Source organism: Labrus bergylta, chromosome 16, assembly GCF_963930695.1.
Source record: "Labrus bergylta chromosome 16, fLabBer1.1, whole genome shotgun sequence".
Lineage (NCBI taxonomy): Eukaryota > Metazoa > Chordata > Actinopteri > Labriformes > Labridae > Labrus > Labrus bergylta.
Genome location: NC_089210.1, coordinates 8355960 through 8383445, shown reverse-complemented (window position 1 = coordinate 8383445; position 27486 = coordinate 8355960). Strand labels below are relative to the sequence as shown.

General features: G+C 43.1%; 1 protein-coding gene across 1 annotated transcript in view; it reads left to right on the top strand.

Annotated features, from left to right (window-relative positions):
* The window catches only part of doc2a (double C2-like domains, alpha), a 56182-nt gene that overhangs the window by 17890 nt on the left and 10806 nt on the right, over positions 1-27486 (top strand). Inside the window, exons 5-7 of the mRNA XM_065964556.1 lie at positions 119-228; positions 18272-18398; positions 19229-19288. Of these exons, the coding sequence (XP_065820628.1) occupies positions 119-228; positions 18272-18398; positions 19229-19288 (297 nt within the window). The remainder of the gene's footprint in view (positions 1-118; positions 229-18271; positions 18399-19228; positions 19289-27486) is intronic.

The window sequence follows — 27486 nt, the reverse complement described above, 5'->3', positions numbered from 1 at the left end:
ACAAGTCATTGCGCTGTCTGTCTGTCTGTCTGTCTGTCTGTCTGTCTGTCTGTCTGTCTGTCTGTCTGTCTGTCTGCTTCTGTCTGTCTGTCTGTCTGTCTGTCTCTCTGTGTTACAGGCCAATAAGCTGAAGACGAAGACGATTCGAAACTCTCTGAATCCAGTTTGGAATGAAACCCTCACTTACGTTGGGATCACAGAAGAAGACATGCACAGGAAGACACTCAGGTGAGTGTTTCTGTGTGTGTTTCTGTGTGTATGTGGTGTTAAACTGGGAATATTCCATGCCTGGTCTCATTTCGGACTGATTACACTTACAGCCATTAATCAGGCGTGGAGACATCTTGACATTTAGACATGAAGCTCAGTTGTCATCTTTGATTAATTTAAGCGTCAGAGAAGAAACCAAAGAGCCCATGCAGGACTTAAGACCGAAAAAATTATTGTTTGAAGTTGATCTTTTATTATTCTCTGCCTTGTTCTGTCTCATAAACACCCACAAAGAAGCAGCCATCAGCGGGGATTGAAGTGCAGCGTAATCAGCCACGTCATTCGGACAAATTTGCTCTCCCCATAAGAATTCTGGTGAGAAGGTTTTCAAAGCAGCTCAGCACATGTTGATGTCACTCCCCTTAAATGATGAATTAGTTTATCTACCATTGAAGACACAGATTGGGGTGACCAAACAAGCGTGTCCATAATCAAAAGAAGTCTGAAATACCAGAGTGGAAAGCCTTTAATTACTGCGCTCAGGAGCCGGGGGGGGGTGGGGGTGGGGGGGGGGGGGGGGGGGGGGGGGGGCAGAGAGAACTCCCATGATTCAATACCAGCCTCGACATCATTTTTTTCTTATTGCTATGGTTGTTGCATTTTTATAATTGCAACAATGTCAGTCGAGTGCAAATGTTGAAATGTAGGTATTTACTTTTGGTGTGAAACTCAAAATAACAAAACTTTACTTTACTTTAAACCTCACATACAGCTGCTGATTTTAACCCCAAGTACTATTGGTGCCTTTACATTACATGACTTCAACATTTTAAATTCTCAACTCGATATATTTTTTTAATGTGTTGCCATGGTTACTGTTTTACTGTCTCTAGTGGACCAATACTGGGTGATGGCAGATACTTATGGTTTTTGACCTGGCATATGTTTTTCTTTTTTTTTTCTTTTTTTTTTTTTTTTTTACCAAAGCACACTGCGAATCCTGGAGGTTTTCATCATTGTGTCATGAACCCTGTAACCTAGTTTTGCTAACTATAGTGACCAGATGTACCGGTAACACTTTGCATCAACAACATAAGAGTCATTTTTTTTTAACTGTTACTGTCTTCTTCAAACAGATACAAGATTCTGAGCTGCTGTGGACATCGACCTGAAGGAACTTATCTATAAATTAAATATGTTTTAGTTACCTAGGCTCCGCCAGGATGTTATCAGCACAATTTGTAAGCCCCCAGATCACATATAGAAAGATAGACAACATAATGACACCACCACCACCCCCCCCTCTCCCCAGCTCAATACGATCTGTGCAGTAGAAGAATGCCTGACTCCCTCGGTCGGAGGCTAACAGCAAATATAATCCAGGCACCAATTAGATTTCTTCTCCTACATGTTTGGCGGAGCTAATTAGTGATATCTGCTGTAAACGTAGGAGGAAGTGTCAACCTTGATGTGCTTCACTGTTTCTTCCGACCTTCGTGCCAATATAAAGGTTCCTGGTTCCTCTGGGACTCCACACTTCTTCGCAGCTCCTCAGCTTTTTGAGTAAAGTGAGAAAAGGACATTTTGTGGTTCTTCCCAAGGGCATTTGTGTGTGTGTGTGTGTGTGTGTGTGTGTGTGTGTGTCTGTGACAGAGAGTTTTTGTTATGTTGTATTTTATGAGGACCTTGAATTTTTAGCGCTGTCATACTCCAAATCTTCTCAAAGGGCTGTTCGAGAGTCGACGCTGGGTTCTAAAGTTTAGTTGGTTCAGTTGGAGTTATTCGATTGGACAAGAGGCATTCCATGAGTTCTGTTATAGAGAACAAGATCACTGAGACTTGTTACATAATATATCCCTCTGCGTAAACATGATGTACTTGTAACTGTTATTCAACATCACAGTGAATTTAGGTACATTTGTCTTTTACTTGATTGCAAGCCTTTGCGCCTCAGAATAACACAGACCATCAATGCATCTGTCAACATATGCTAATATCACTAATTGGAAACATAAATAGAAATATATTAGGGATGCATTGGTAGACATATCAGCCAATATCAGCCCTGTTGACAAACATCTACCCATCTGTTCATAAGGCTGCAACATAACAAAATGTGAAAAAGTGAAGGAATCCGAATACTTTCTGAATGCACTGAATATATTCTGATACAGTTCTGCATTTAACCAGGTGATGGAAATTTCCTACAGTCCATTTCATGACACAACAGTTTACAGGCTTCTTGAAAGAGTGCAATGAACTTTGTTTAATATTGAAAATATTTTCTTTTTAATTAGACAGCATATTTTGAGGTAGAGCTCCAAGGGTGCTGGCGTAGGCTCCAGTGGGAGGAATATGAAGAAACTTTCTTCAATATTTCACATGTGGGGAGGATAATGGTTTCATGCTGAGGCTGCATCTACAGTCAGCAGCTGCTCATGCATGGTAGAGGTTGCAGTTGATGGGAGTGGCAGCTGGTGTTAAGTGGAGGTTGTCCTTTTGTCATACTAGAGTTTGAGGCTGATGGTTTCAGTCATCAGCTCAGTTTGCTGCTAGAGGCTGCAGGTGGAGGCATTGGATGCTAATGAGAGGCAAGTGTCCTTTATATTCCACAGGTGGAGGTAGAAGATGCTTTTTTGGAAGGGGCTTAATGTGGAGGCAGCTTCAGATTGTTGGCCGGTATTAGAGACAAAGACAGGAGCTCACCGTGGTAGTAGAGACTGCAGTTGGAGGCGGTGCTGTTTTTTTTTTCCACAGAGGTCGAGTTTGATAAATTGGCTGCAGCCTTTGTCCATAACCTGCAGTTGGAGATGGTTTGAGTTGGAGGCATTTGAAGCAGCTGTCTTTGTTGTTGCAGTGGTGGAGGTAGCGCAAGTAAGCAGCAATTGCTGGTGTTTCTCAGAGGCAGGAGGTGGCGGCAGTGATGCAGCATGTTTGCTCAGGTTGAAGGTGGTGCTTTGGGTTACTTTGCTTTTGCTGTCAGCCACACTTTGCAGGGAGTTGCTAAGCTGATTTTTGCTGTCAGAGGCTTCAGTTTAAGGAGTTGCTTTGATTTTACAGAGATCGAAAAGGGGGCGTGGACTGTAGCTTTCAGCCAATAATTGTAGGTGGAGGTTGACTCAAATCACTGACGAGGGCTAGAGTTGGAGACATTGGACGCTGCTGTCTTTCATATTGCACAGGCAGAAGCAGTATCTTACGGTTACTGACGGAGGCTGCAGGTGCCATCAGAAACTGGAGGTTGTTTGTATTAGTGGCAGGTGGAGTCAGCATCTCTTGTTTTCTTTAAGAGACTGAAGTTTAAGGCACTGGCTGTTCATGTTTCATAGAGGTTTAACTTGGAGACATGGTTTGCATCTGCACCCATAAACTGAAGTTGTGAGGCATCTGCTGGTTTCTGGGAGAGGATTGAGTTGAGGGCATTGGAAGCAGCTGTCTTGAAGAGTGTGCAGGTGGAGGAAGAGGATAATGTATGTTTTTGCAAAGGCTGCAGGTTGAGGCAGCAGCTAGAACCTCTAATTGGGAAGAAATGTGTTTTCAAAACTCACTTAAAAGTTTTTTCTGACATTCACCAGTTTTCTCTTTTCTGGGATGTGTTCAGCGAGCTGTAGCCTCGTCTCAGATTACAGTACTGCCTGAAGTGGTGATAAAATCTAATGTATCTGTTTGTAGTGTCTGTTTTGTGTTTACTACTGACGCTACCAAATGTTATGTAATTAAATCAGCCTGTTTGAATTTAATTTGAAGCCGCACTAAATCCACTTCAGAACTGCTTCAGTATTTCTAGCTTGGCATTCAGTGCACAATCATTTCATTTCGGCTTTCCCCAGGTCTCTCCACTTCTTCTTGTGATCCAATGCAACTTCTTTGTGTGTGTGTGTGTGTGTGTGTGTGTGTGTGTGTGTGTGTGTGTGTGTGTGTGTGTGTGTGTGTGTGTGTGTCTGTGTGTGTGTGTGTGTGTGTCTGTGTGTGTCTGTGTGTGTCTGTGTGTGTGTGTGTGTGTGTGTGTGTGTGTGTGTGTGTGCGTGTGAAACAAATCTAAAGATATTGGTGAATGAGCAATATCCTTGAGCCTTGAGCTACAGCTGTTGCAAAAACTGCAGTTGGAGGTGGCTGCAGTTTACTGGCAGAGGCTTGAGTGAAAGGCATTGATGGCTGCTGCCTTTCATACTGAGCAGATGAAAGTAAGGTTCCTGTGGCCTGTTTCACAAGCTGTGGTAAGTGCTAAACTAAATGTAAGCTCTGTCTTAAGTTACATAGTAAAGTCCACAACACACCCTTGTAACTAGTTAGGTTCTACCTTAAGTTGTGTCATTGTTTGGTTGCACCACAGAGACGTAAGGTTCATCTTAGCTCGTAGTAACTTCAAATAAGACTTAACACCTTAATCTACAGCTAGTGTAAAATAACAGTGACATCAAGTGGTGAAATCTTCCACTAACATGTAATTTAACAATACTCTGTTGTTGGACGGGTGGAATTATCTTTGCACATAGAAAATGACAGCAGGATTACCCGAGCTTTCCATAAGCGCCCGTTGTCGGCTAGACAGCCGACTATTCATGTCATTACAGCCGGCTACTTTTTTCGATTGTTGATTCTGATAAAAAAAAAGGTTTGACTTATAACTTGCGACACGTTTTCCTCGTACATTTAAGAAGCACTGTCGTCTGTGTCAACCCTGACCCTCAGTGAGTGAGCTTTGGGACAGGGGGCGCTCAGCTGAGAGAACACAGCTGCAGCTTCTACCAGACATAACAAGCTGCTTCCTCAACCTGGAGCTTCTACCAGACATAACAAGCTGCTTCCTCAACCTGGAGCCTCTACCAGACATAACAAGCTGCTTTCTCCACCTGCAGCCTTTACCAGACACATCAGTTCATCAGTTTAGGATTATTCTGAAGAAGGGTTTTTTACTACACAAAGATGGCCATCATAATAACATTAAAAAACGTCATAAAACACCAAAAACAGTGGTGACACGCCCGCACAGTAAGCGCTAAAGTTTTTCCCTTTTTTTCCTTAAGCATCTCTTTCTCTCTCTCTCTCTGTCTTTCTCTCTCTTTATCTCTGTCTTTCTTCATTGACCTGTTAGAAAGCAATATGTCTTTGTGGCCTATCATTAAATTAATATTCAGCAACCTGGCATTTCAGTAAAGTTACGTTCTCACAAAACATCAGCATTTCATTTCGTGATAGAAAAGGCTCCGATGTACTGCGAGACGCATCACAGGGCGCATTACAGACTTAACATAATGATAATTAAAAGGTAAAAACAACTAAACCTGCCACTGAGGCAGGGAGAGAGTGGAAGACTAGTAAGAGTTTGTTTTATACAGTCACTGTTATCAAGATTGTTTAAACTATCTGGGGAGTATAAAGAAAAAGCCAAATATTCAGTGTATCTACTTTATGAAAAATGCTTCTATACAATATAAACTTTGAATTAATCTAATAATTCAATAATTTAATACTAATAATGTAGTAAAATTACATATTTTGTATTTGGCTGTTATGTAAGGTTTGTGACTTACTGTAGGTTTTAAACTCTGACAGTCTTTATTTAGTTCAAGTGTTCAAACAGTAAACCAAATTCTCTTTTGTTTTCTATTTAATATTAAACTATTCGGTTTTTAAATGACCGTGTGAAAAGTAACAGACATCATGACGACAGTGTTTTAAGGAGGACTTTGAATCAATTAGGAACTAGCTGTGAGGTTTAAGTTATCACTTATGCCTTCATTGGACCTATCTCAGCTGGTGCAACACTTAAAATGTTAGTAGAGCGTAAACTTAACGTCTTAACTCAGAACTTGATTTCAAACTGGACTACGTTTGAACTCACATTTAGCTGGTGCAACCTGGAACTGGTTTCTAGTGGTGGCTGCAGTCCATGGCAGTGGATGAAGATTCTTTACAGAGATGTAAGGTGCTGGTAGAGGCTGCAGGTGGAGAAAGCAGCTTGTTATGTCTGGTAGAGGCTGCAGGTTGAGGAAGCAGCTTGTTACAGTATGTCTGGCAGAGGCTGCAGGTGGATAAATCAGCTTGTTATGTCTGGTAGAGACTGCAGGTGGAGAAAGCAGCTTATAATGTCTGGTAGAGGCTGCAGGTGGAGAAAGCAGATTGTAATGTCTAATAGAGGCTGCAGGTGGAGAAAGCAGCTTGTTATGTCTGGTAGAAGCTGCAGGTGGAAAAAAACCTCTTGTAATGTCTACTAGAGGCTCCAGGTTGAGGAAGCAGCTTGTTATGTCTGGTAGAGGCTGCAGGTGGAGAAAGCATATTGTTATGTCTGGTAGAGGCTCCAGGTTGAGGAAGCAGCTTGTTACAGCATGTCTGGTAGAAGCTGCAGGTGGAGGATGCAGCTTGTTATGTCTGGTAGAGGCTGCAGGTGGGGAAAGCAGCTTGTTATGTCTGGTAAAGGCTGCAGGTGGAGAAAGCAGCTTGTTATGTCTGGTAGAGGCTCCAGGTTGAGGAAGCAGCTTGTTACAGCATGTCTGGTAGAAGCTGCAGGTGGAGAAAGCAGCTTGTTATGTCTGGTAGAGGCTGCAGGTGGGGAAAGCAGCTTGTTATGTCTGGTAAAGGCTGCAGGTGGAGAAAGCAGCTTGTTATGTCTGGTAGAGGCTCCAGGTTGAGGAAGCAGCTTGTTACAGTATGTCTGGTAGAGGCTGCAGGTGGAGAAAGCAGCTTGTAATGTCTACTAGAGGCTGCAGGTGGAGAAAGCAGCTTGTTATGTCTGGTAGAGGCTGCAGGTGGGGAAAGCAGCTTGTTATGTCTGGTAAAGGCTGCAGGTGGAGAAAGCAGCTTGTTATGTCTGGTAGAGGCTCCAGGTTGAGGAAGCAGCTTGTTATGTCTGGTAGAAGCTCCAGGTTGAGGAAGCAGCTTGTTATGTCTGGTAGAAGCTGCAGGTGGAGAAAGCAGCTTGTTATGTCTGGCAGAGGTTGCAGGTGGAGAAAGCAGCTTGTTATGTCTGGTAGAGGCTGCAGGTAGAGGCTGCAGGTGGAGGAAGCAGCTTTTTATGTCTGGTAGAAGCTGCAGGTGGAGAAAGCAGCTTGTTATGTCTGGTCGAGGCTGCAGGTGGATGAAGCAGCCTGTTATGTCTGGTCGAGGCTGCAGGTAGAGGCTGCAGTTAGATGAAGCAGCTTGTTCTGTCTGTTAGAGGCTGCAAGTGGAGGAAGCAGCGTTTTATGTCTGGTAGAAGCTGCAGGTGGAGAAAGCAGCTTGTTATGTCTGGTAGAGGCTGCAGGTGGGGAAAGCAGCTTGTTATGTCTGGTAAAGGCTGCAGGTGGAGAAAGCAGCTTGTTATGTCTGGTAGAGGCTCCAGGTTGAGGAAGCAGCTTGTTATGTCTGGTAGAAGCTGCAGGTGGAGAAAGCAGCTTGTTATGTCTGGCAGAGGTTGCAGGTGGAGAAAGCAGCTTGTTATGTCTGGTAGAGGCTGCAGGTAGAGGCTGCAGGTGGAGGAAGCAGCTTTTTATGTCTGGTAGAAGCTGCAGGTGGAGAAAGCAGCTTGTTATGTCTGGTAGAGGCTGCAGGTGGGGAAAGCAGCTTGTTATGTCTGGTAAAGGCTGCAGGTGGAGAAAGCAGATTGTTATGTCTGGTAGAGGCTCCAGGTTGAGGAAGCAGCTTGTTATGTCTGGTAGAAGCTCCAGGTTGAGGAAGCAGCTTGTTATGTCTGGTAGAAGCTGCAGGTGGAGAAAGCAGCTTGTTATGTCTGGCAGAGGTTGCAGGTGGAGAAAGCAGCTTGTTATGTCTGGTAGAGGCTGCAGGTAGAGGCTGCAGGTGGAGGAAGCAGCTTTTTATGTCTGGTAGAGGCTACAGGTGGAGAAAGCAGCTTGTTATGTCTGGCAGAGGCTGCAGGTGGAGAAAGCAGCTTGTTATGTCTGGTAGAGGCTGCAGGTGGATGAAGCAGCCTGTTATGTCTGGTAGAGGCTGCAGGTGGAGAAAGCAGATTGTTATGTTTGGTAGAGGCTGCAGGTGGTGGATGCAGTGTGTTATGTCTGGTAGAGGCTGCAGGTGGAGAAGGCAGCTTGTCATGTTTGGTAGAGGCTGCAGGTGGAGAAAGCAGCTTGTTATGTCTGGTCGAGGCTGCAGGTGGATGAAGCAGCCTGTTATGTCTGGTCGAGGCTGCAGGTAGAGGCTGCAGTTAGATGAAGCAGCTTGTTCTGTCTGTTAGAGGCTGCAAGTGGAGGAAGCAGCTTCTTATGTCTGGTAGAGGCTGCAGGTGGATGAAGCAGCCTGTTATGTCTGGTAGAGGCTGCATGTGGAGAATGCAGTGTATTATGTCTGGTAGAGGCTGCAGGTGGAGAAAGCAGCTTGTTATGTCTGGTCGAGGCTGCAGGTGGATGAAGCAGCCTGTTATGTCTGGTAGAGGCTGCAGGTGGAGAATGCAGTGTGTCATGTCTGGTAGAGGCTGCAGGTGGAGAAGGCAGCTTGTTATGTCTGGTCGAGGCTGCAGGTGGATGAAGCAGCCTGTTATGTCTGGTAGAGGCTGCAGGTGGAGAAAGCAGATTGTTATGTTTGGTAGAGGCTGCAGGTGGAGAAAGCAGCTTGTTATGTCTGGTCGAGGCTGCAGGTGGATGAAGCAGCCTGTTATGTCTGGTAGAGGCTGCAGGTGGAGAAAGCAGATTGTTATGTTTGGTAGAGGCTGCAGGTGGAGGAAGCAGCTTCTTATGTCTGGTAGAGGCTGCAGGTGGAGAAAGCAGATTGTTATGTCTGGTAGAGGCTGCAGGTGGAGGAAGCAGCTTGGTATGTCTGGTCAAGGCTGCAGGTGGAGAAAGCAGCGTGTTATGTCTGGTAGAGGCTGCAGGTGGAGTAAACAGCTTCTTATGTCTGGTAGAGGCTGCAGGTGGATGAAGCAGCCTGTTATGTCTGGTAGAGGCTGCATGTGGAGAATGCAGTGTATTATGTCTGGTAGAGGCTGCAGGTGGAGAAAGCAGCTTGTTATGTCTGGTCGAGGCTGCAGGTGGATGAAGCAGCCTGTTATGTCTGGTAGAGGCTGCAGGTGGAGAATGCAGTGTGTTATGTCTGGTAGAGGCTGCAGGTGGAGAAGGCAGCTTGTCATGTTTGGTAGAGGCTGCAGGTGGAGGATGCAGTGTGTTATGTCTGGTAGAGGCTGCAGGTGGAGAAGGCAGCTTGTCATGTTTGGTAGAGGCTGCAGGTGGAGAAAGCAGCTTGTTATGTCTGGTCGAGGCTGCAGGTGGATGAAGCAGCCTGTTATGTCTGGTCGAGACTGCAGGTGGAGAAAGCAGATTGTTATGTTTGGTAGAGGCTGCAGGTGGAGGATGCAGTGTGTTATGTCTGGTAGAGGCTGCAAGTGGAGAAGGCAGTGTGTTATGTCTTGTAGAGGCTGTAGGTGGAAAATGCAGTGTGTTATGTCTTGTAGAGGCTGCAGGTAAAGGCTGCAGTTAGATGAAGCAGCTTGTTATGTCTGGTAGAGGCTGTAAGTGGAGGAAGCAGCTTCTTTTGTCTGGTAGAGGCTGCAGGTGGAGGAACCAGCTTGTTATGTCTGGTAGAGGCTGCAGGTGGAGAGAGCAGATTGTTATGTCTGGTAGAGGCTGCAGGTGGAGAAAGCAGCATGTTATGTCTGGTAGAGGCTGCAGGTGGAGTAAACAGCTTCTTATGTCTGGTAGAGGCTGCAGGTGGATGAAGCAGCCTGTTATATCTGGTAGAGGCTGCATGTGGAGAATGCAGTGTATTATGTCTGGTAGAGGCTGCAGGTGGAGAAAGCAGCTTGTTATGTCTGGTCGAGGCTGCAGGTGGATGAAGCAGCCTGTTATGTCTGGTAGAGGCTGCAGGTGGAGAATGCAGTGTGTTATGTCTGGTAGAGGCTGCAGGTGGAGAAGGCAGCTTGTCATGTTTGGTAGAGACTGCAGGTGGAGAAAGCAGATTGTTATGTTTGGTAGAGGCTGCAGGTGGAGGATGCAGTGTGTTATGTCTGGTAGAGGCTGCAGGTGGAGAAGGCAGCTTGTCATGTTTGGTAGAGGCTGCAGGTGGAGAAAGCAGCTTGTTATGTCTGGTCGAGGCTGCAGGTGGATGAAGCAGCCTGTTATGTCTGGTCGAGGCTGCAGGTAGAGGCTGCAGTTAGATGAAGCAGCTTGTTCTGTCTGTTAGAGGCTGCAAGTGGAGGAAGCAGCTTCTTATGTCTGGTAGAGGCTGCAGGTGGATGAAGCAGCCTGTTATGTCTGGTAGAGGCTGCATGTGGAGAATGCAGTGTATTATGTCTGGTAGAGGCTGCAGGTGGAGAAAGCAGCTTGTTATGTCTGGTCGAGGCTGCAGGTGGATGAAGCAGCCTGTTATGTCTGGTAGAGGCTGCAGGTGGAGAATGCAGTGTGTCATGTCTGGTAGAGGCTGCAGGTGGAGAAGGCAGCTTGTTATGTCTGGTCGAGGCTGCAGGTGGATGAAGCAGCCTGTTATGTCTGGTAGAGGCTGCAGGTGGAGAAAGCAGATTGTTATGTTTGGTAGAGGCTGCAGGTGGAGAAAGCAGCTTGTTATGTCTGGTCGAGGCTGCAGGTGGATGAAGCAGCCTGTTATGTCTGGTAGAGGCTGCAGGTGGAGAAAGCAGATTGTTATGTTTGGTAGAGGCTGCAGGTGGAGGAAGCAGCTTCTTATGTCTGGTAGAGGCTGCAGGTGGAGAAAGCAGATTGTTATGTCTGGTAGAGGCTGCAGGTGGAGGAAGCAGCTTGGTATGTCTGGTCAAGGCTGCAGGTGGAGAAAGCAGCTTGTTATGTCTGGTCGAGGCTGCAGGTGGATGAAGCAGCCTGTTATGTCTGGTCGAGGCTGCAGGTAGAGGCTGCAGTTAGATAAGGCAGCTTGTTCTGTCTGTTAGAGGCTGCAAGTGGAGGAAGCAGCTTCTTATGTCTGGTAGAGGCTGCAGGTGGAGGAAGCAGCTTGTTAAGTCTGATAGAGGCTGCAGGTGGAGAGAGCAGATTGTTATGTCTGGTAGAGGCTGTAGGTGGAAAATGCAGTGTGTTATGTCTTGTAGAGGCTGCAGGTAAAGGCTGCAGTTAGATGAAGCAGCTTGTTATGTCTGGTAGAGGCTGCAGGTGGAGGAACCAGCTTGTTATGTCTGGTAGAGGCTGCAGGTGGAGAGAGCAGATTGTTATGTCTGGTAGAGGCTGCAGGTGGAGAAAGCAGCATGTTTTGTCTGGTAGAGGCTGCAGGTGGAGAAAGCAGCATGTTATGTCTGGTAGAGGCTGCAGGTGGAGAAAGCAGCATGTTATGTCTTGTAGAGGCTGCAGGTGGATGAAGCAGCCTGTTATGTCTGGTAGAGGCTCCAGGTAGAGGCTGCAGGTAGAGGAAGCAGCTTGTTATGTCTGCTAGAGGCTGCATGTGGAGAAAGCAGCTTGCTATGTCTGGTAGAGGCTGCAGGTGGAGGAAGCAGCTTGTTACGTCTGGTAGAGGCTGCATGTGGAGAAAGCAGCTTGCTATGTCTGGTAGAGGCTGCAGTTGGAGAGAGCAGATTGTCATGTCTGGTAGAGGCTGCAGTTAAAGGTGCCGGCTTTTGGTGTTTGGCAGTGTTTCAGTTTGAGTCTTTGGTGGCAGCTGTCATCTGAAACAGACAACAGAGGCTTTAAAGTTTGAGGTAGAAGGATGTTCTTTCCATGTGCAGCATCTTGGTGGTAAAAGCTGCTGGCACATGTTGGAGGTTACAGATGTTCTTCTTTAGGATGGAGGCAGTCTGAATGTTTAGACTGGTGGTTGTTTTGGTCGAGGCAGGAGTCATAAACTGCAGGTGGAGGCAGCTGCAGGTAGATGACAGAGGCTTGAGAGCTCGAGGCTCTTGTCTTGAATTTGGAGCAGGTGGAGGCAGAGGCTGATGGTCGGGTTCAGAGGCTTGAGCTGGAGGTCAAAAGATACTTTTTCTTTTGCAGCATATAGATGGTAAAAGCTGCTGGCACATGTTGGAAGTCGCAGATGTTTTTTTAAGGATGGAGGCAGGTTCGATGTTGAGACGGCTGGTTGAGGCAGGACTTTTAAAGAGGCTGAAGGTGGAGGACGGTTCAGGTACTTAAAGTTGTTTGCAAAAAGTTTTTTTATCCAGGCACTTGGTGTCGTTTGAGTTCTTTCACTAACATGTTCTAACTAACTACTACATTTAAATCTAAACTTGTACTTGCAGTAAATCTAAAATTCTATTATTAAATCTAAATTATGTCTAATATTTACAAATCCTAACTGATCAACTAAGGTAAAGACTATCGTATCAGTTCTTTACTCTTTTTCTCAGTGGTGCTCCAGGCTCCGGTTCCCCAGATACGTCCACATCATACAGGGGAGGATTGACTCCAACCCCGTATGAGACGTTCACATGAACGAGTCCTGTCTCGTATACAGTTTCTGTGAACATCGGGCGATCCAGTCGCTCCCACAGCTTCTGCTTCATAAGAAGTCCAAGAGTTTTGCTGTAAGGTCGAAGACGGCCGTTCTTGTACCGCAGCATGTCGTCTACCACAGAGTGATAGAGCGACTGGTACTGAGGCACTGAAAGCTGGTGGATCATAGGTGGGCCGTCTTCGAGCAGAGGAGCGATGGAGGGCTGGGGACCGGGGAGCACAGAGGAGACCGTTGGTAGCTGGTCTGGTGGAATTGTGGCCCGGGGCCTGAGGACCAGAGCAGGAGAGTCAGCATCGTTGGCAGGGTGCTGAGGAGCAGGAGAAGTGGAAGGAGGGGCCACGGAGGTCCGCTTCCTCTTCCTGGACGGTTCAGCAGCAGGAGCTGCGTGGTGGTGGTTTGAGTCCTGAAAGAACACCAACAAACAAAAACATGTCAGGTTCCAGTTGAGTTCACAGAGGCATACTTTTACAATCTCAGGAGGAAATTTAAACTGCATGCAGAAACTATTTGGTTTCAGGTAGATTTAAGTGTTAGGATTTCTGTCAGACGTTCAGGTGACTTAATTTCTGCATATTTTGATAAATATGAATTGGCCTGTTTTAGGGATGCAGTTGATCAAATGCTAATTTATATTTAGACTCGTCGACAAGTTTAAAGACAAGATAACACTCATTGAAATGTCAATATTGAGCACGTTTATGCAACACTGCTAAACAGGAGATTACTGAGCAATTTTTAACATTAATAATTATCTAGTAGTTGGCTTTAACACACACAAAACATGAAAATCAAATGTCTTACCAGGTCGTTCCTGCAGCACGAACATCGAGTGAAAGCTCGAGGCTTTCTCTCGGCCAGGCGTGATGAGACTCTCACTGTCTTACAGTGGCAGGGTGCTGTTATGTCTCATAGAGGCTGCAGTTAAAGGTGCCGGCTTTTGGTGTTTGGCAGTGTTTCAGTTTGAGTCTTTGGTGGCAGCTGTCATCTGAAACAGACAACAGAGGCTTTAAAGTTTGAGGTAGAAGGATGTTCTTTCCATGTGCAGCATCTTGGTGGTAAAAGCTGCTGGCACATGTTGGAGGTTACAGATGTTCTTCTTTAGGATGGAGGCAGTCTGAATGTTTAGACTGGTGGTTGTTTTGGTCGAGGCAGGAGTCATAAACTGCAGGTGGAGGCAGCTGCAGGTAGATGACAGAGGCTTGAGAGCTTGAGGCTCTTGTCTTGAATTTAGAGCAGGTGGAGGCAGAGGCTGATGGTCGGGTTCAGAGGCTTGAGCTGGAGGTCAAAAGATACTTTTTCTTTTGCAGCATATTGATGGTAAAAGCTGCTGGCACATGTTGGAGGTCACAGATGTTTTTTTAAGGATGGAGGCAGGTTCGATGTTGAGACGGCTGGTTGAGGCAGGACTTTTAAAGAGGCTGAAGGTGGAGGACGGTTCAGGTACTTAAGGTTGTTTGCAAAAAGTTTTTTATCCAGGCACTTGGTGTCATTTGAGTTCTTTCACTAACATGTTCTAACTAACTATTACATTTAAATCTAAACTTGTACTTACCAGTAAATCTAAAATTCTATTCTTAAATCTAAATTATTTCTAATATTTACAGATCCTAACTGATCAACTAAGGTAAAGACTATCGGATCAGTTCTTTACTCATTTTCTCAGTGGTGCTCCAGGTTCCGGTTCCCCAGATACGTCCACATCATACAGGGGAGGATTGACTCCAACCCCGTATGAGACGTTCACATGAACGAGTCCTGTCTCGTATACAGTTTCTGTGAACATCGGGCGATCCAGTCGCTCCCACAGCTTCTGCTTCATAAGAAGTCCTAGAGTTTTGCTGTAAGGTCGAAGACGGCCGTTCTTGTACCGCAGCATGTCGTCTACCACAGAGTGATAGAGCGACTGGTACTGTGGCACTGAAAGCTGGTGGATCATAGGTGGGCCGTCTTCGAGCAGAGGAGCGATGGAGGGCTGGGGACCGGGGAGCACAGAGGAGACCGTTGGTAGCTGGTCTGGTGGAATTGTGGCCCAGGGCCTGAGGACCAGAGCAGGAGAGTCAGCATCGTTGGCAGGGTGCTGAGGAGCAGGAGAAGAGGAAGGAGGGGCCACGGAGGTCCGCTTCCTCTTCCTGGACGGTTCAGCAGCAGGAGCTGCGTGGTGGTGGTTTGAGTCCTGAAAGAACACCAACAAACAAAAACATGTCAGGTTCCAGTTGAGTTCACAGAGGCATACTTTTACAATCTCAGGAGGAAATTTAAACTGCATGCAGAAACTATTTGGTTTCAGGTAGATTTAAGTGTTAGGATTTCTGTCAGACGTTCAGAGAAGAATAATTTGAAGTGACTTCATTTTTGCCTGTGCTAGGGTTGCAGCCAATCTAATGCTAATATATATTCAGACTAGTCGACAAGTTTAAAGACAAGATAACACTCATTGAAATGTCCATATTGAGCACATTTATGCAACACTGCCTAACAGGAGATCACTGAGCAATTTTAAATGTTCTTAATTTTATAGCAGTTGACTTTAACACTTGAGAAAGTTGGAAATTATTTTCTCAAAATATGAAAATCAAATGTCTTACCAGGTCGTTCCTGCAGCACGAACATCGAGTGAAAGCTCGAGGCTTTCTCTCAGCCAGGCGTGATGAGACTCTCACTGTCTTACAGTAGTCATGGTCCTTCAGGTGAACGGGCACAACACGCTGTAACAACACAGACACAGAACAACACTTCAGAAATACAGTAAAACAACGGGTACAATTTCCAGCTGTAGAGCTGCTGCTAATGCATACTTGTGTTCTTTATTTTTGGGTGATATTTCGTTGAATTAAAGCAAATACTAAGCACACAAAGCTATCTAGGTTGTGGATCAAAAAGTGCTGTCTGTGGACACAGGCCTTAAAGTAAAGTTCTGACTATATACATCATATCAGATCATTAAAACATTTAAATCTCACATTTTTCATGATGAACATTTGTAAAGTTGCTCTCTTAAATCTCTGAGTCTTTAGTTCTTGTCAGGATGAAAATTACCTCAATTAATTATTTAATTTATAAATGTTTTTTACTGTGAAACTTGTGAAATTTTTCTTGTGACTCTTTAAGGTTTTTTATGTTTAAATGATCTTATATAAATGATACACTTTGAGGGTAACCACAGCAACCAGTGAGTATTTCGGCCATTTTGTACATATTTGTGCTTTTACAATGGACACACAAATTGATCCATAAACATGACAAAGATTTTAAAAAGTAACCTGCACACACAAACAGACAGTCCCATAATTACTAAACCCCTCCAATGTATGAAACAATTATATTACAGTTTAAAATGAGAAAAAAACTGTAAAGACGAGTGAGTCTGCAGAGAGTGAGACTGATGAGTCTGAAACATGTCAGTACTGAGCTCCTGTTTTCACCTGATGTTTGTTATATAATCATTTTATTTCTGAACAGTAAATCCCCCAGAAGAAACTAATGAAGTGAAATGTCCACTCAATAGTATTTCTGACACTTATCTAATGACACTTATCTGTTTGGGAATTATAAACTGTAACAAATATCTATAACACACATTTTATTCATGGCTACATTTCATTCATGGCTGTGTCTGATGGGATTTTATTTTCTTTAATGAACCATTTATTGAATATGTGAAAAGATTTCAAATATTATTGAAGTATTCAAAGATTTATTTTAAATCTATTCCAATAAATGGATGAAAAGAAATCTGGTGCAGTCTAGTTCAGACAGTTTAAACTTTACAGTAAACAGCAGAGAGTCAAAAAGTGAAAATCTTACATTTTCCATGACACAAGTTGGATGTTTGGCTCGTGTCAGTTTAAGAAAATCTTTGGTCCTTCTTGGGGTGGAAAAAATCTGCAGTTTGAGCGTGATTTTCAGAGGAAATCGCTGATTTAAACTTGAGAACAACTTTCTGTGGCTGTCTGAGAGTTTGTTTGAGTTGAAATGATGATCTGATATGAATGATGCACTTTAAGGGGAACCATGGCAACCATAGAATGTTACACGACCATTTTGTACACATGAGTTTTTGCAGTCACAAGTCAATAAACAGTAATTTTTTTTTATATTATCTCTATCCCTGTTACATTCACAGCTTCTCAAGGTCTTGAATTTGGACAATGTCAGACTCGAGCTTCCATCAGCTTTATTTAAATCGCCCCAAACGTTGCTCTTTGATTTGCAGGGAAACTGCTCCATTAGGTGATGAGGAAATGTTTCCCCTTCTTGTGCTGTGGATTAAAACAGCCGTCAAATTATAAAGTGATGAAAATAATCACAACCTATAACATCAACAGCCATAAAATGCTTCCTAAACATGAACACCGTGCTAATGTTATTTAAAAAACAACACATACTGCAATTAAGCAATGAAGGAGGCCATTTTACTGCAACGTTCAAAGCTTTTGTTGAATAAACTTTAAGGATTCAGGAATAATTTATTTCAGAAGTCTTCAAGGTATATTCTTTAGATATTTTAATAACATTCAATATTTTCTTTATTAGTGCTTTTTTAGTACACATTCCGATATTGTTGATGTCTTTTGATGCTTTTTTATTTCTACTTAAATCAAACATATACATACTCTTTTTTTTTCCCCCCACATACTCCTGTGAATAATCTATTTTTGTTGAAAAGTAAGCTCTTAATGAAGGACTTTGATTTGAGTATTGTCACAGTGTGGTCTGAGTACTTTAACTTGAGTTAACAATTTGAATGCTTCTTCTTCTACCTTTTGTTCGTCAAACATATCATGCGATCTTGGGAACACTTGCGTAGGGGCTGCCATCAATGCAGGAAATAGTTTTCTTATTGGTTATTTTACCAAATAAGAACACAAGTCAAAACAAACACGTTTGCTACATACTGAAGAGTTTATACTCCTGTTCTGCTCAAAGCGTTGGTTTGATATATTATTCTGTCGAGATGGAGAAATGTTGGAGTGCAGCTCAGCAGGCTGCCGACCTTTGGACAAATTTGCCTGATTTGGCTGCAAATCTCATTTTGATTCATTTCATAAATAATAAAAATACATTTGAATCAATTCCAGAGGTCGGTCAGTCAGTCTGCCTGGCATCTTCGTTCTCAGCTTTATGAATATCATTTCAGTCATGTAATGTTTTCAAATTATATACAGCACATACTCAGCCCTCTGTTTGCCAGACGGTTTTCTGTTCTCTCTGTCTGTGGAACTTTCCCTTTTAGTGTTTCCACATTTTTTACCTCCACATCTAATATGCTGTTTGTGTTTGCTTTAATCCACAGCTGTGTTTTTAATGTTTTATTAAGTCTGTCTCTGGTGAACTGCAGCGCTGATATTGACTCTACACTTCCTCCTCAAACCAATCCAAGCTGTATCCCTCTTCAATCGGATTTTTTAGAAATGCCTCTTTTGTGTTTTGAATGTGCGTTCACCCTTACCTGTTCTTTTCTTGTTGATTTAATGTGTCATTCAGGTTGACCACAGCCACGAAAACATACATGTGGACCTGCGTATACATAATGAGAATCAATGTCTCAAAGAATCAGCTGTATTTATGAAAAATCAAAATTTCCTTAAGTTCTCTCTCTCTTGTATTAGAATGTCTATATTTTGTCCTCCCCCGCTTTTTGGTCTGTTGTTCATCTCCATTCTCACTTTTTTCCCTCTCTCATTTCCTCCCTTGTGTCCTCTCTCCTCCTCCTCGTTTCCTCTCTCTGTAGGTTGACTGTGTGTGATGAAGACAAGTTGACTCACAATGAGTTGATTGGAGAGTCAAGAGTGCCCTTGAAAAGAGTCAAACCTGACCAGTCTAAACATTTTCACACCTGCCTGGAACATCCTCCCCCGGTATTACACACACACACACACACACACACACACACACACACACACACACACACACACACACACACACACACACACAGACACACAGACTGAAGATGTGTGTCCACTGAAACTGAACTGACAAGGTAAAAAATAAAATATAAATTCATGATGTATGCTGGGATACTGCTTGCGATGTGAACCATGCTCACAGTGTGGTGATAGGGCATGCATGATTCAGAATGAAGACATCACGTCAAGACAGCCATTCAAGCTGCAGCACCGGTGCATACTAAACTAAACAGCTGTGTGTGTAACTTGATGAGCTCGGATACTGACAATTTTGACAGTTAACAACACAGCCTTGTAAATTGTATATTTGATTCTGATTTTCTCGCTGCTCGAGCCTTAGCTGTCATTTTGTCCAGCTTTCTCTCATTGAACATTCCTCAGTGCAGAGCAGGGCAGACACGACCCCAAGTCAATTGGTCATTTGCAGTGGGCAAGCAGAGTCAGTAATATTGTCCACATTACACATTTTCCAACTTACTACAGCAAAACACAACAACGTGTGCAGTAAATTGTGTTAATCAGCATTTTGTTGTATAAAGGAAAACAAATCACAGGTTTAATAATGCTTATTCTGCTCACACTGGAAAATTGTATGTAGAAGCTTTGCAATTGGTCCTCCTGTCAGGGAGAATGGTTTAAGACAAACAATTGTCTTAGTGTATTTTAATCTGTGTCTACCAAACTCTAACACACACAGTACAAGTTTATGGATAGTTCACCTAGGATCAGTGGACAAATACAAGAAGTCTTCACGACTGCCACTGTATCTCTTCCTTACGTAGCTCCCCTCTCCGACTGCCATGGGTGAAGCCCTGCGAGGGATCTCCTGCTACTTAAGAGAGGTAAGCGATCATCCGTCCAAGTTCTGGTCGCTGAGTTTTCTATAACTTTTTATATTGATTATTCTGATGTGGTGACACCTGTTACCATAATCTACAGGTTTCCCTCTCATCATCAAAGCAAACAAACATTGATGTAAAAGGACAATATGTATCTCTGACACCTAGTGATGGGTTAAATCTTACGTATCTTTATTATAGCTGCGGAACATTTCATGCTGACCTCTGTTTCCAAAGATTACATGCACTCAGAGAGCCTTGTTATAACTTCCTGAAATTGAAGTTTTACAAGATAAACTTAACACTGAAACAATCTTACGGAGGAGGCTAAGACACAATGAGCTATGATAAGTTTAGTTTCAGAACAGGTTATTATGGGTCATTTATACTATTGGTTATTTCATTACACTTTATTTTAACACATCCATTGCGATCCATTGTTCTCTTTGAGGATTGAAATTGAATCCAATCACATTGAACAAAGCTTTAATCACTGTGGGTTTCTGTACCAAGAGAGGCTCAAGTATGACTAATGGCATGAAATATGGCAGCTTCCTGTAACTGTGCACTTCATTTATTATTTTTAGATGAAATGTCTTGTCTGATTACATAATAAATGATGATGTTTTGTGCTAGTTTGTAGGTGTTAGTATGGAGGACGTTTTCTAGTTACAGAGATCTGAATACCATCACTGCTCAGTGCTCAGTAACAAGTATACACTTAATTAAAAGCAGTGTCATTAACCACATCTCACACAGTGTGACATCAACCTACTGGACCCCTGTTATCGACCCCCGTCACACCAGGACCTGGATCAAGTTTAAACCAGTATTTCCGGCTGTGAGGTGGCCATGCTGAGCCTCTGTATACCTCGCTCCCTGCAGCTGAAGTGTAACCGGGGAGGGTCATTAATTAGATTTTTCTCGGGCGCAGAGGATGGTAATGTGATTATCCCCGTTCACTCTCCATGACGGTGAAATAATTCAGTGAGGGACCGTGGAAATCAAGGGACAGGCCCCGCAATGTCACTCAACAGACTTAATGCTGTTTCTGTAATCCAGATGTGGTTGGTACGAAATAGCAAGAGGTATCTCCTAAATGGGTGTGTATATCGCAGCCTCATGTATCTTCATCTCTGTAATTGAGAAACCTTGAAAAGCTGGGTGACATCTTCTCTCATTACTCCAAACACACACACACTGTATTGTATTTTGGATCAGCCTTTAAGAAACTGTTCCACTGCTACATAGTTTCACAAGAGCACCACATGTGGATTCATACGTTTTTAGATGAAAAGAAGACCAGATGCAGATTTGAAATAAGACTTTATTGATCAGACTAATCCATGAGATTACGTTGGCTTTGTTAATTCAATTTTGCTTGGTTTAAAAACGTGACAGGTTTGAGATTCTTCTGGTGAGTTATTGTTTGTTTTTAATTCCCCCTTAAAGTGTGAGACTAGAACACTGAGAATAAATCTGCCAGCTGGAGCTCTCTCAGATAGAAGAAAGTCACTGTAGGAAAAGTGAGAGCAGGGTCTGAGAGCACAAATCTGTACCAGAAAGTTGTCCGAATGAATAAGAGAGAACACACATCAGAGCAGGAGGTGGCAGCTGGAGGAGGAGGAGAGTCAGAGAGTGTGATGAGTGAAGATAAAGTGACTGATGATGACTTGCCCTGAGGAGTTTAAACCTACAAAGATGGTTTGAAGAGAAGAGAAAATGGTTTAGGACTTAGGTCTGTCCTGAGTAGTTTGGAGCTAAGTGAAGATTCTGAGTGGAAACTCTGCTCTCCTGCTGTGCACACTGTCAGTATATAAGAAATAAAAATCCAGTCATGTAGCAACAGCTCATTAAAAACTCACAGACTTGTGGAGATCGTAGAGCTTCTGAAAAATAAGGTTAATATATTTTCACATATAAGATAAAGACACGTATCTTCAGCGATAAGAATATTTTATGACTGCTGATTATGGTGTCTGTTTAACTGAGATGAGATTTAAATTTGAAAAGGGGGGGAAAAAAAGTCCAAACTCATTGAACAAAAGTTTAAAAGAAATAAGTTGTTTTGTTACATGAGAAATCCCTAATTTGCAGTGTGTTGTGTTTCTCCAGTACTTAATTAGTCAGCTGAATCTGCAGCTCAGCTTAAGGATCCTTCACAGTGAGTTACTACAGAAGCATATTGCTGCCACCCCAGTAAAAAAAGAATTAAGTCAGAGTCAGTGTTATGCTATAATGGTTAGTTAGCATGCCCCTTGCACAGAGGCTATGGACCTTAAGCGGCCCAGGTTCCACTTTGACTCTTGGCGCTTTGCAACATGTCATTCCTCACTCTCTCTCTCTCTCCCTGGATTTACTCTATCCACTGTCATAACCCCTCAATAAAAGCCTGAAAGCCCATGCAATTAAAACATTTAAATAAAAATAAATTCTCTTGGGTTTTTTCCATTACATTTTTTGGCTATTACAATCATAGATTGTCAATCTTAATGGAGGAAGCCTGAGTGGCGTCACCCATCTGTTACTGCAGGGGGCTTTGGAGTGCCACCGACAGCTATCACCATGCTGTAAATGCTGCCTGATCCTAACTTCCATTCAACCTTACAACAGGCTGAGAGCTGGAGATGAGGCAGGTTTTAAGCCTCTTGACAAACCGCTACATCGCGCCCACCTGTCAATCAGGTCAGCGACGCGCCTTATTTTGAATAATGCTTATCATTCATCAAATCTAAACGTTATTTAAAAAGTCAACCCGTACAGTGTGTGCTGATTGAGACATGAGCTAATTAGACCAATTTAATTTTTTGAATCAGGCTGTAAACATGTTAATTTCTGCTATAAAAATCACTTTTTTTGTCTTGGTGTCTCCGATATATGACTTCTGTTGCTTCTGCAGCCAGCCTCAAGTGGGCACTCGAAGGAACTGCAGGATTTTGCATTTCCGCTTTGGCTTCACTTTTTTAACACCAGAGGTTGCTGCTTGATTATAACATACAAACTTTTGTTACCTCGTGAAAAGCTTCAGGATATATCCTGATAAATTAATGTCTGGCAGAAATTGTCTTACTGTGATATGTACTCAGGTTGTGAACTGTCATGGATAACATGCAGTCTTCAGTCACGACCTGACCAGAGCCATAAATATAATTAATATATTTTGTGGTAGCAACAGCAAAATGATTTTATCTTGAAGGCAACATAATGCACACAGACATCTGATTTATATCCACATAAACTTCTCTTTCTTATGTCTTTCTCTAATAATGACGGTACAAGCATTTCCTAAATACTGAAACAATTTTAGAGTCATTGATTTCGATCCACAGAGAAATGTGGGATAAACGTTCAGTGGAATTGGAACAAACCAGACTTTATGTAAAGAAACAAATACAATTCTGTCTCTATCTTTTAGTCCCTGTTATCCTCACAAGGAGTTCATCAGTTCAGTCTTCCTTCACTACATGTGGGCAGACAACAGCACTAGTGTGGAGTGAAACCTATTACTATCTGAATGAGCCCTTATTATGTGCTCTCTAAGTGGGTTCATTTCCAGCCAATTAAGCTGTTGTGAGTTGAAACTGATTCCCTTTTTTCTGTATGACACTTCATTTCTCTTCAAGACTTCTGGGGGACTGAACTGCACAGTATTACCTCGACCCGACACCTTCATGTTCACCTCTTCAGGCCTAAACAATGGATAAGATGTTGTGTTGTTAGCCTGTCAGGTCCATTGACAAATGTACAACTAAATTTTTTTAAACAATGATGGAAAAATCTGAAGGCTGTCTGTCATTTTGACGGATTAGAATCACCGGGTGTCTACCACGCTTTTCTAATTCTCACACAGCAATGTCATTAACCTAATGTAAAGCACCTGCAGTAGACCTCCCACTCCAGTTGGTGGCGAGTGTGCATAATGAATCAGTGAATGTTTTGTCCTGTAGGCTATCAGACCTCACGTGCATGACATCGTTGTCTAGCTGCTGGTTGTTTTCCTAGCATTGTTAAGCTATATAGCTGGTGTGCTTCATCACGGTACAGGTCATGCACGAGCACAAGCACGCGGGTACACACAGTGACAGCCTTTATTATGGAGAAGTGTTCTGGCTGCATCTGACTAAAACGACTCAAAATAAGCCACAAAGTCAGAGAAGTAGCTGCCACGTTCTCTGTGTTGTTCTCTGACGCAAACCCGACAGCACCTCCCTTTATTTATTTATTCATTTATTTTTGAGCCTGCTGTCTTGTAAAGGTTTGGTGTGTTTATACGTTTTCTGTTTCCTTAAAAAAGTGTTTCTATGGCGACATTCCCCCACTAGGATCTTTAAAGCAGCCTCCATCACTTGCTGTGTGCTTTCCCTAGCGTCTATTTATGGTGACGTTTTGACCAGTTTATTCTGAGAAAATAAGACTTCAGGGTCCAATTAGCCCCTTTAAAAGATTTGTTTACATTCCTGTGGTGTGTGCTGTGACGCAGTCACTGCTAAGTTTCTTGGTGGTTTGTCAGGCTTTGTTTTGTTTTTTTACCCTGTACTGAGCTCATTAGCCATCTACCTTTGTCATACAGGTGTCTTTACAAAGAGAAAGGCAGGGAAGGTGTTGGTGAAACCCCTCCAGTGTTGTCAGCCAATTGACCATGCTGTTGTGACAAACAGGGGCTTTATCTAATGGCTCCCTGTCAGTCTTGAGGCTGATCTGAGAATAGCTGTCCGCCCAGTAAACACTTAAAAATCAAACAGCAGCATCTCAAGCCAGTAAATCTTGGATTATATAGCTGCACCATCACCTGTCATGTACCGTCGTCCTCTCATGGAATGTCATATATAAGGTATAATATTATACAATACATTGGAACTTTTTGGACTTTATTTAGGATTTCAAATAAAATAAACACTTTGCACAGATATTTCAGATGACAGGTAGGAGGATAATGTGTCCATTAAAAACATACAGGCCAGACATGAATTGACAATTTATTTAGAAAAACCTCTTAAGCTTAATGCAACTTTTTGGTGTGTACTCTTAATGGGGAAGCTGATGTTTGTTGTTTATTCATTAACTTACCGACTCAGATCTCACATCATGATGCTGATTGGTTGCTGGCTTGTAGTCACTTAAGAATGTCCTGCCTGTTTCATCAAACTGCCTAGTGAAGGTCTAGTTCTTAAACATTGCCAATAAATGTTTCTTTGCAAGTTAGACGGTGTGCTAGATTTAGGTTCTAACTTCGGCCTTGTAAGTCTTATCTAAGGGATTGTCACTGTTGATTTTAGTCCTGGGACGTGTTGGTCTTGTCTGAAGATTTTTCTTTAAGTAGTTGATGTAGACCTAAAAGCAACATTGTGTAGGTGTTTGTTTTGGTGCCCTTTAGCGTCCACCCAAGGTTTTTGAGTATAACTGCACTGTCCTAAGACACACATAGTGCTGTTACGCCTACACCTCTTAGAGACCATGCATTTGTTTACAAGCAGAGGGTTAGAAGCCGCTGCCAAAGTTACATACAGTACTGCAGTAAACAGGCCACCCTGTAAAAAGAAGCGAGGAAAAAAGTGTATAAATGTTCATGTAAAACATCATGTATGTATTTCACAGTGAGGAATTATTTTTGCACTATTGATTATTGTACAAGGAGTACTAGGGGAAGAGTAGAGGAGGGTGTGTGTGTGATGAGGGCTGGAGGGTCAGTGCATGTTTGAGTTCAGTGGGGTGGCTCTGGGGAAGAAACTTGCCTTAAACCTGTCTGTCTGTGTTCTGATGGACATGTAGGGCCTGCCAGAGGGCAAGAGGTCGAACAGATGACAGTCGGTGTGTGAGGCAGCGGAGTTGTAAATGTCCTTCAGGGAGGGGTGAGTACAGCCGATGATCGCCTATAACTCTCTGAAGCCCCCTCCCGCCTGCTTCAGTGTAGCTGGCGTGCCACACTGTTGGTAGACCAGCAGGCTCTCAGTGGAGGAGCGGTAGAGGGTCACCAGCAGCTTCTCACTCAGGTTGTTCCTTCTGAGCAGTCTTAGGAAGGGCAGTCGCTGCTGTGCCTTCTTAGTGATCTCTGAGGTCAGCATAGAAGAGGGGGAAAGTTTGGGCATTGGAATGGCATGGGATTTGTCTTGACTTTGGACTTGTTGCTCTTAATATGGACATTCTGTTCATGAATGAGGTCATTTGGTGTTTTTGATAACTACTGGGTTTTAACCTCACACTTAGTCTCAGGTTGAAGTGCTCTTGATGTTGTACAATACCAATGACAATGTATAGAAATACAGAAAAGACATCAAGTTAAAAGAAAGGGAAGAAAATAAGCCTTATTCATGAGTGCATTTCTGAAAATAATGAACAAATAAATAACAAACTTTACTTCAAACATCCATCAGAGATCTTTTTTTAAGTTAAGCATTGAAGGCTTTAAATGAAGCAGTTTGCCGTCTTCTCTCAGTCTTCTGCACAACATCAAAATATTGAATAGATTTTGATTGTAACCTTCCGGTGACTTCAGCTGTCAGTTAAAGCATTAAGAGCTCTGGATGAACTTTGGGACTCGGGCCTTTACTCTCTCCTCAAACACCATTATGGAGCTATCACTTTGATGGGGAAGCTGTCTGTCAGTTGCTCACCTGGGCCATGATCCCGCAGCCTGACGTGTTTATTAAAGTGTGTATTTGAGCAGATCGGGGGCTGCACTGATGGCTTATTTTCAGCCAGAGAGGTTGACTTTGGAAATGTTGCTGAGCTGAAATCTCATCCAGTGCAGGGTTCATCTACAGAGTGCCGCCCCCACAGATTGGAGGTGGGCATTAGATAAATCCTTCCAGGCCTTGTGGACTCCTGCTAGATCCAATCAATCTTTTTTTTCCTGATTTTTTTCCCCCCTATTTTCTTAGCTGCAGCTTTATTATGAAGGATGGTGGGTTTCAGCCAACTGAATTTGCAGCCAGCACTGAATACAACAGGCTTGAATAGCATTTTCACTTTTTGTTTGGATCAAACCCAATCTTTTGGTCTTTTTGGAAGTATTAATGATCACTCAAACTGTGAAGCGAGATGAGTTGATAAAAGGGAGAGTTGGAGGGAGCTCTGATGGCCTGTCTGTAATGAAGGGTGGGTTAGTGCGAGCAGAGAGGCTAATAGACAGGACAGCTAACCACAGGAGGGGAGAGAGGGGGAGACAAAGAAGAAGGATAAATGTATTGATCTTCTCACCCTCAGCTGGTTGAAAACCAGAGATCAAATCAAAGACCTGTTGGGGGGAGGGGTCGGGGGGATTTTAATGAACACCATCAATTGTGGTGCTGTGAGTCTTATTGACTAGTGGTGGACTGTAGCATTGTTTAAGGTATGTGTCAATAAGAAGTACTTTAATTCAGTCTTTCATCTTCTACTCTGCTACATCTCAGAGCCGATCAGGATCTCTTTCTCTCTTTAGTACGAAAGCAATTAAAGCTGCACTCAAAAGACTCGTCTCCCATCAGCTGCTTTATTATTCAGACAGCCATACGCACGACACCTACATTATCCAGTCACGGCTGACACTATACGTCATGCCTTTCATCTTCACACTTTTAAACTCTACATGTTGCATAAATCAAATGGTAGTCCCCATTTGATCTCTTTTTCTCATCCTTGCCTTTTTTGCTTCCATTTTTTTTCCATGTTGTCATCAATAACATTGAAGGTTTCATCTTTCCTCTTCTTCTTCATCTGGTTTCTTTATCAACAATCGACTGTCATCTTTATTGTTACAAATTGTTTGAAAGACAGAGAGTCTGTTTTTTCCAATGAAGACCCTCTTTTAGAGGTAGTCATGATCTGTGGTTATTTTTATAGAGGGAAGAAATCCGGTTTTGTAACAGACAACAGATGACCTTCTCAAATAAAATAGCCTAGCTACACCCACGAGGCGAGAGAAAAAATACTAAAATATCCGGAGAGGGGGAGATTCAAAAGCAGAGAGTCGAACCTGCTGGCAGTGTGAATCCTGTGTGGAAAAAAGCAGAACGTGGTTTGATGTCCGCGAAGTCTTCTCCTGTGGGAGTGACACTGATGACTAGATGTGAAATTTTGTAATATTTTCACTTTGTGTTGCCGCGAGCGAAAAAACAACTGAGATGCCAGAGGCAAACACTGAGTTCAAAACAGCAAACATCAGAAATATAGACGCCAAATGGACACAAATCCTCTGATATAAAAAGTAAGACATTTTATTA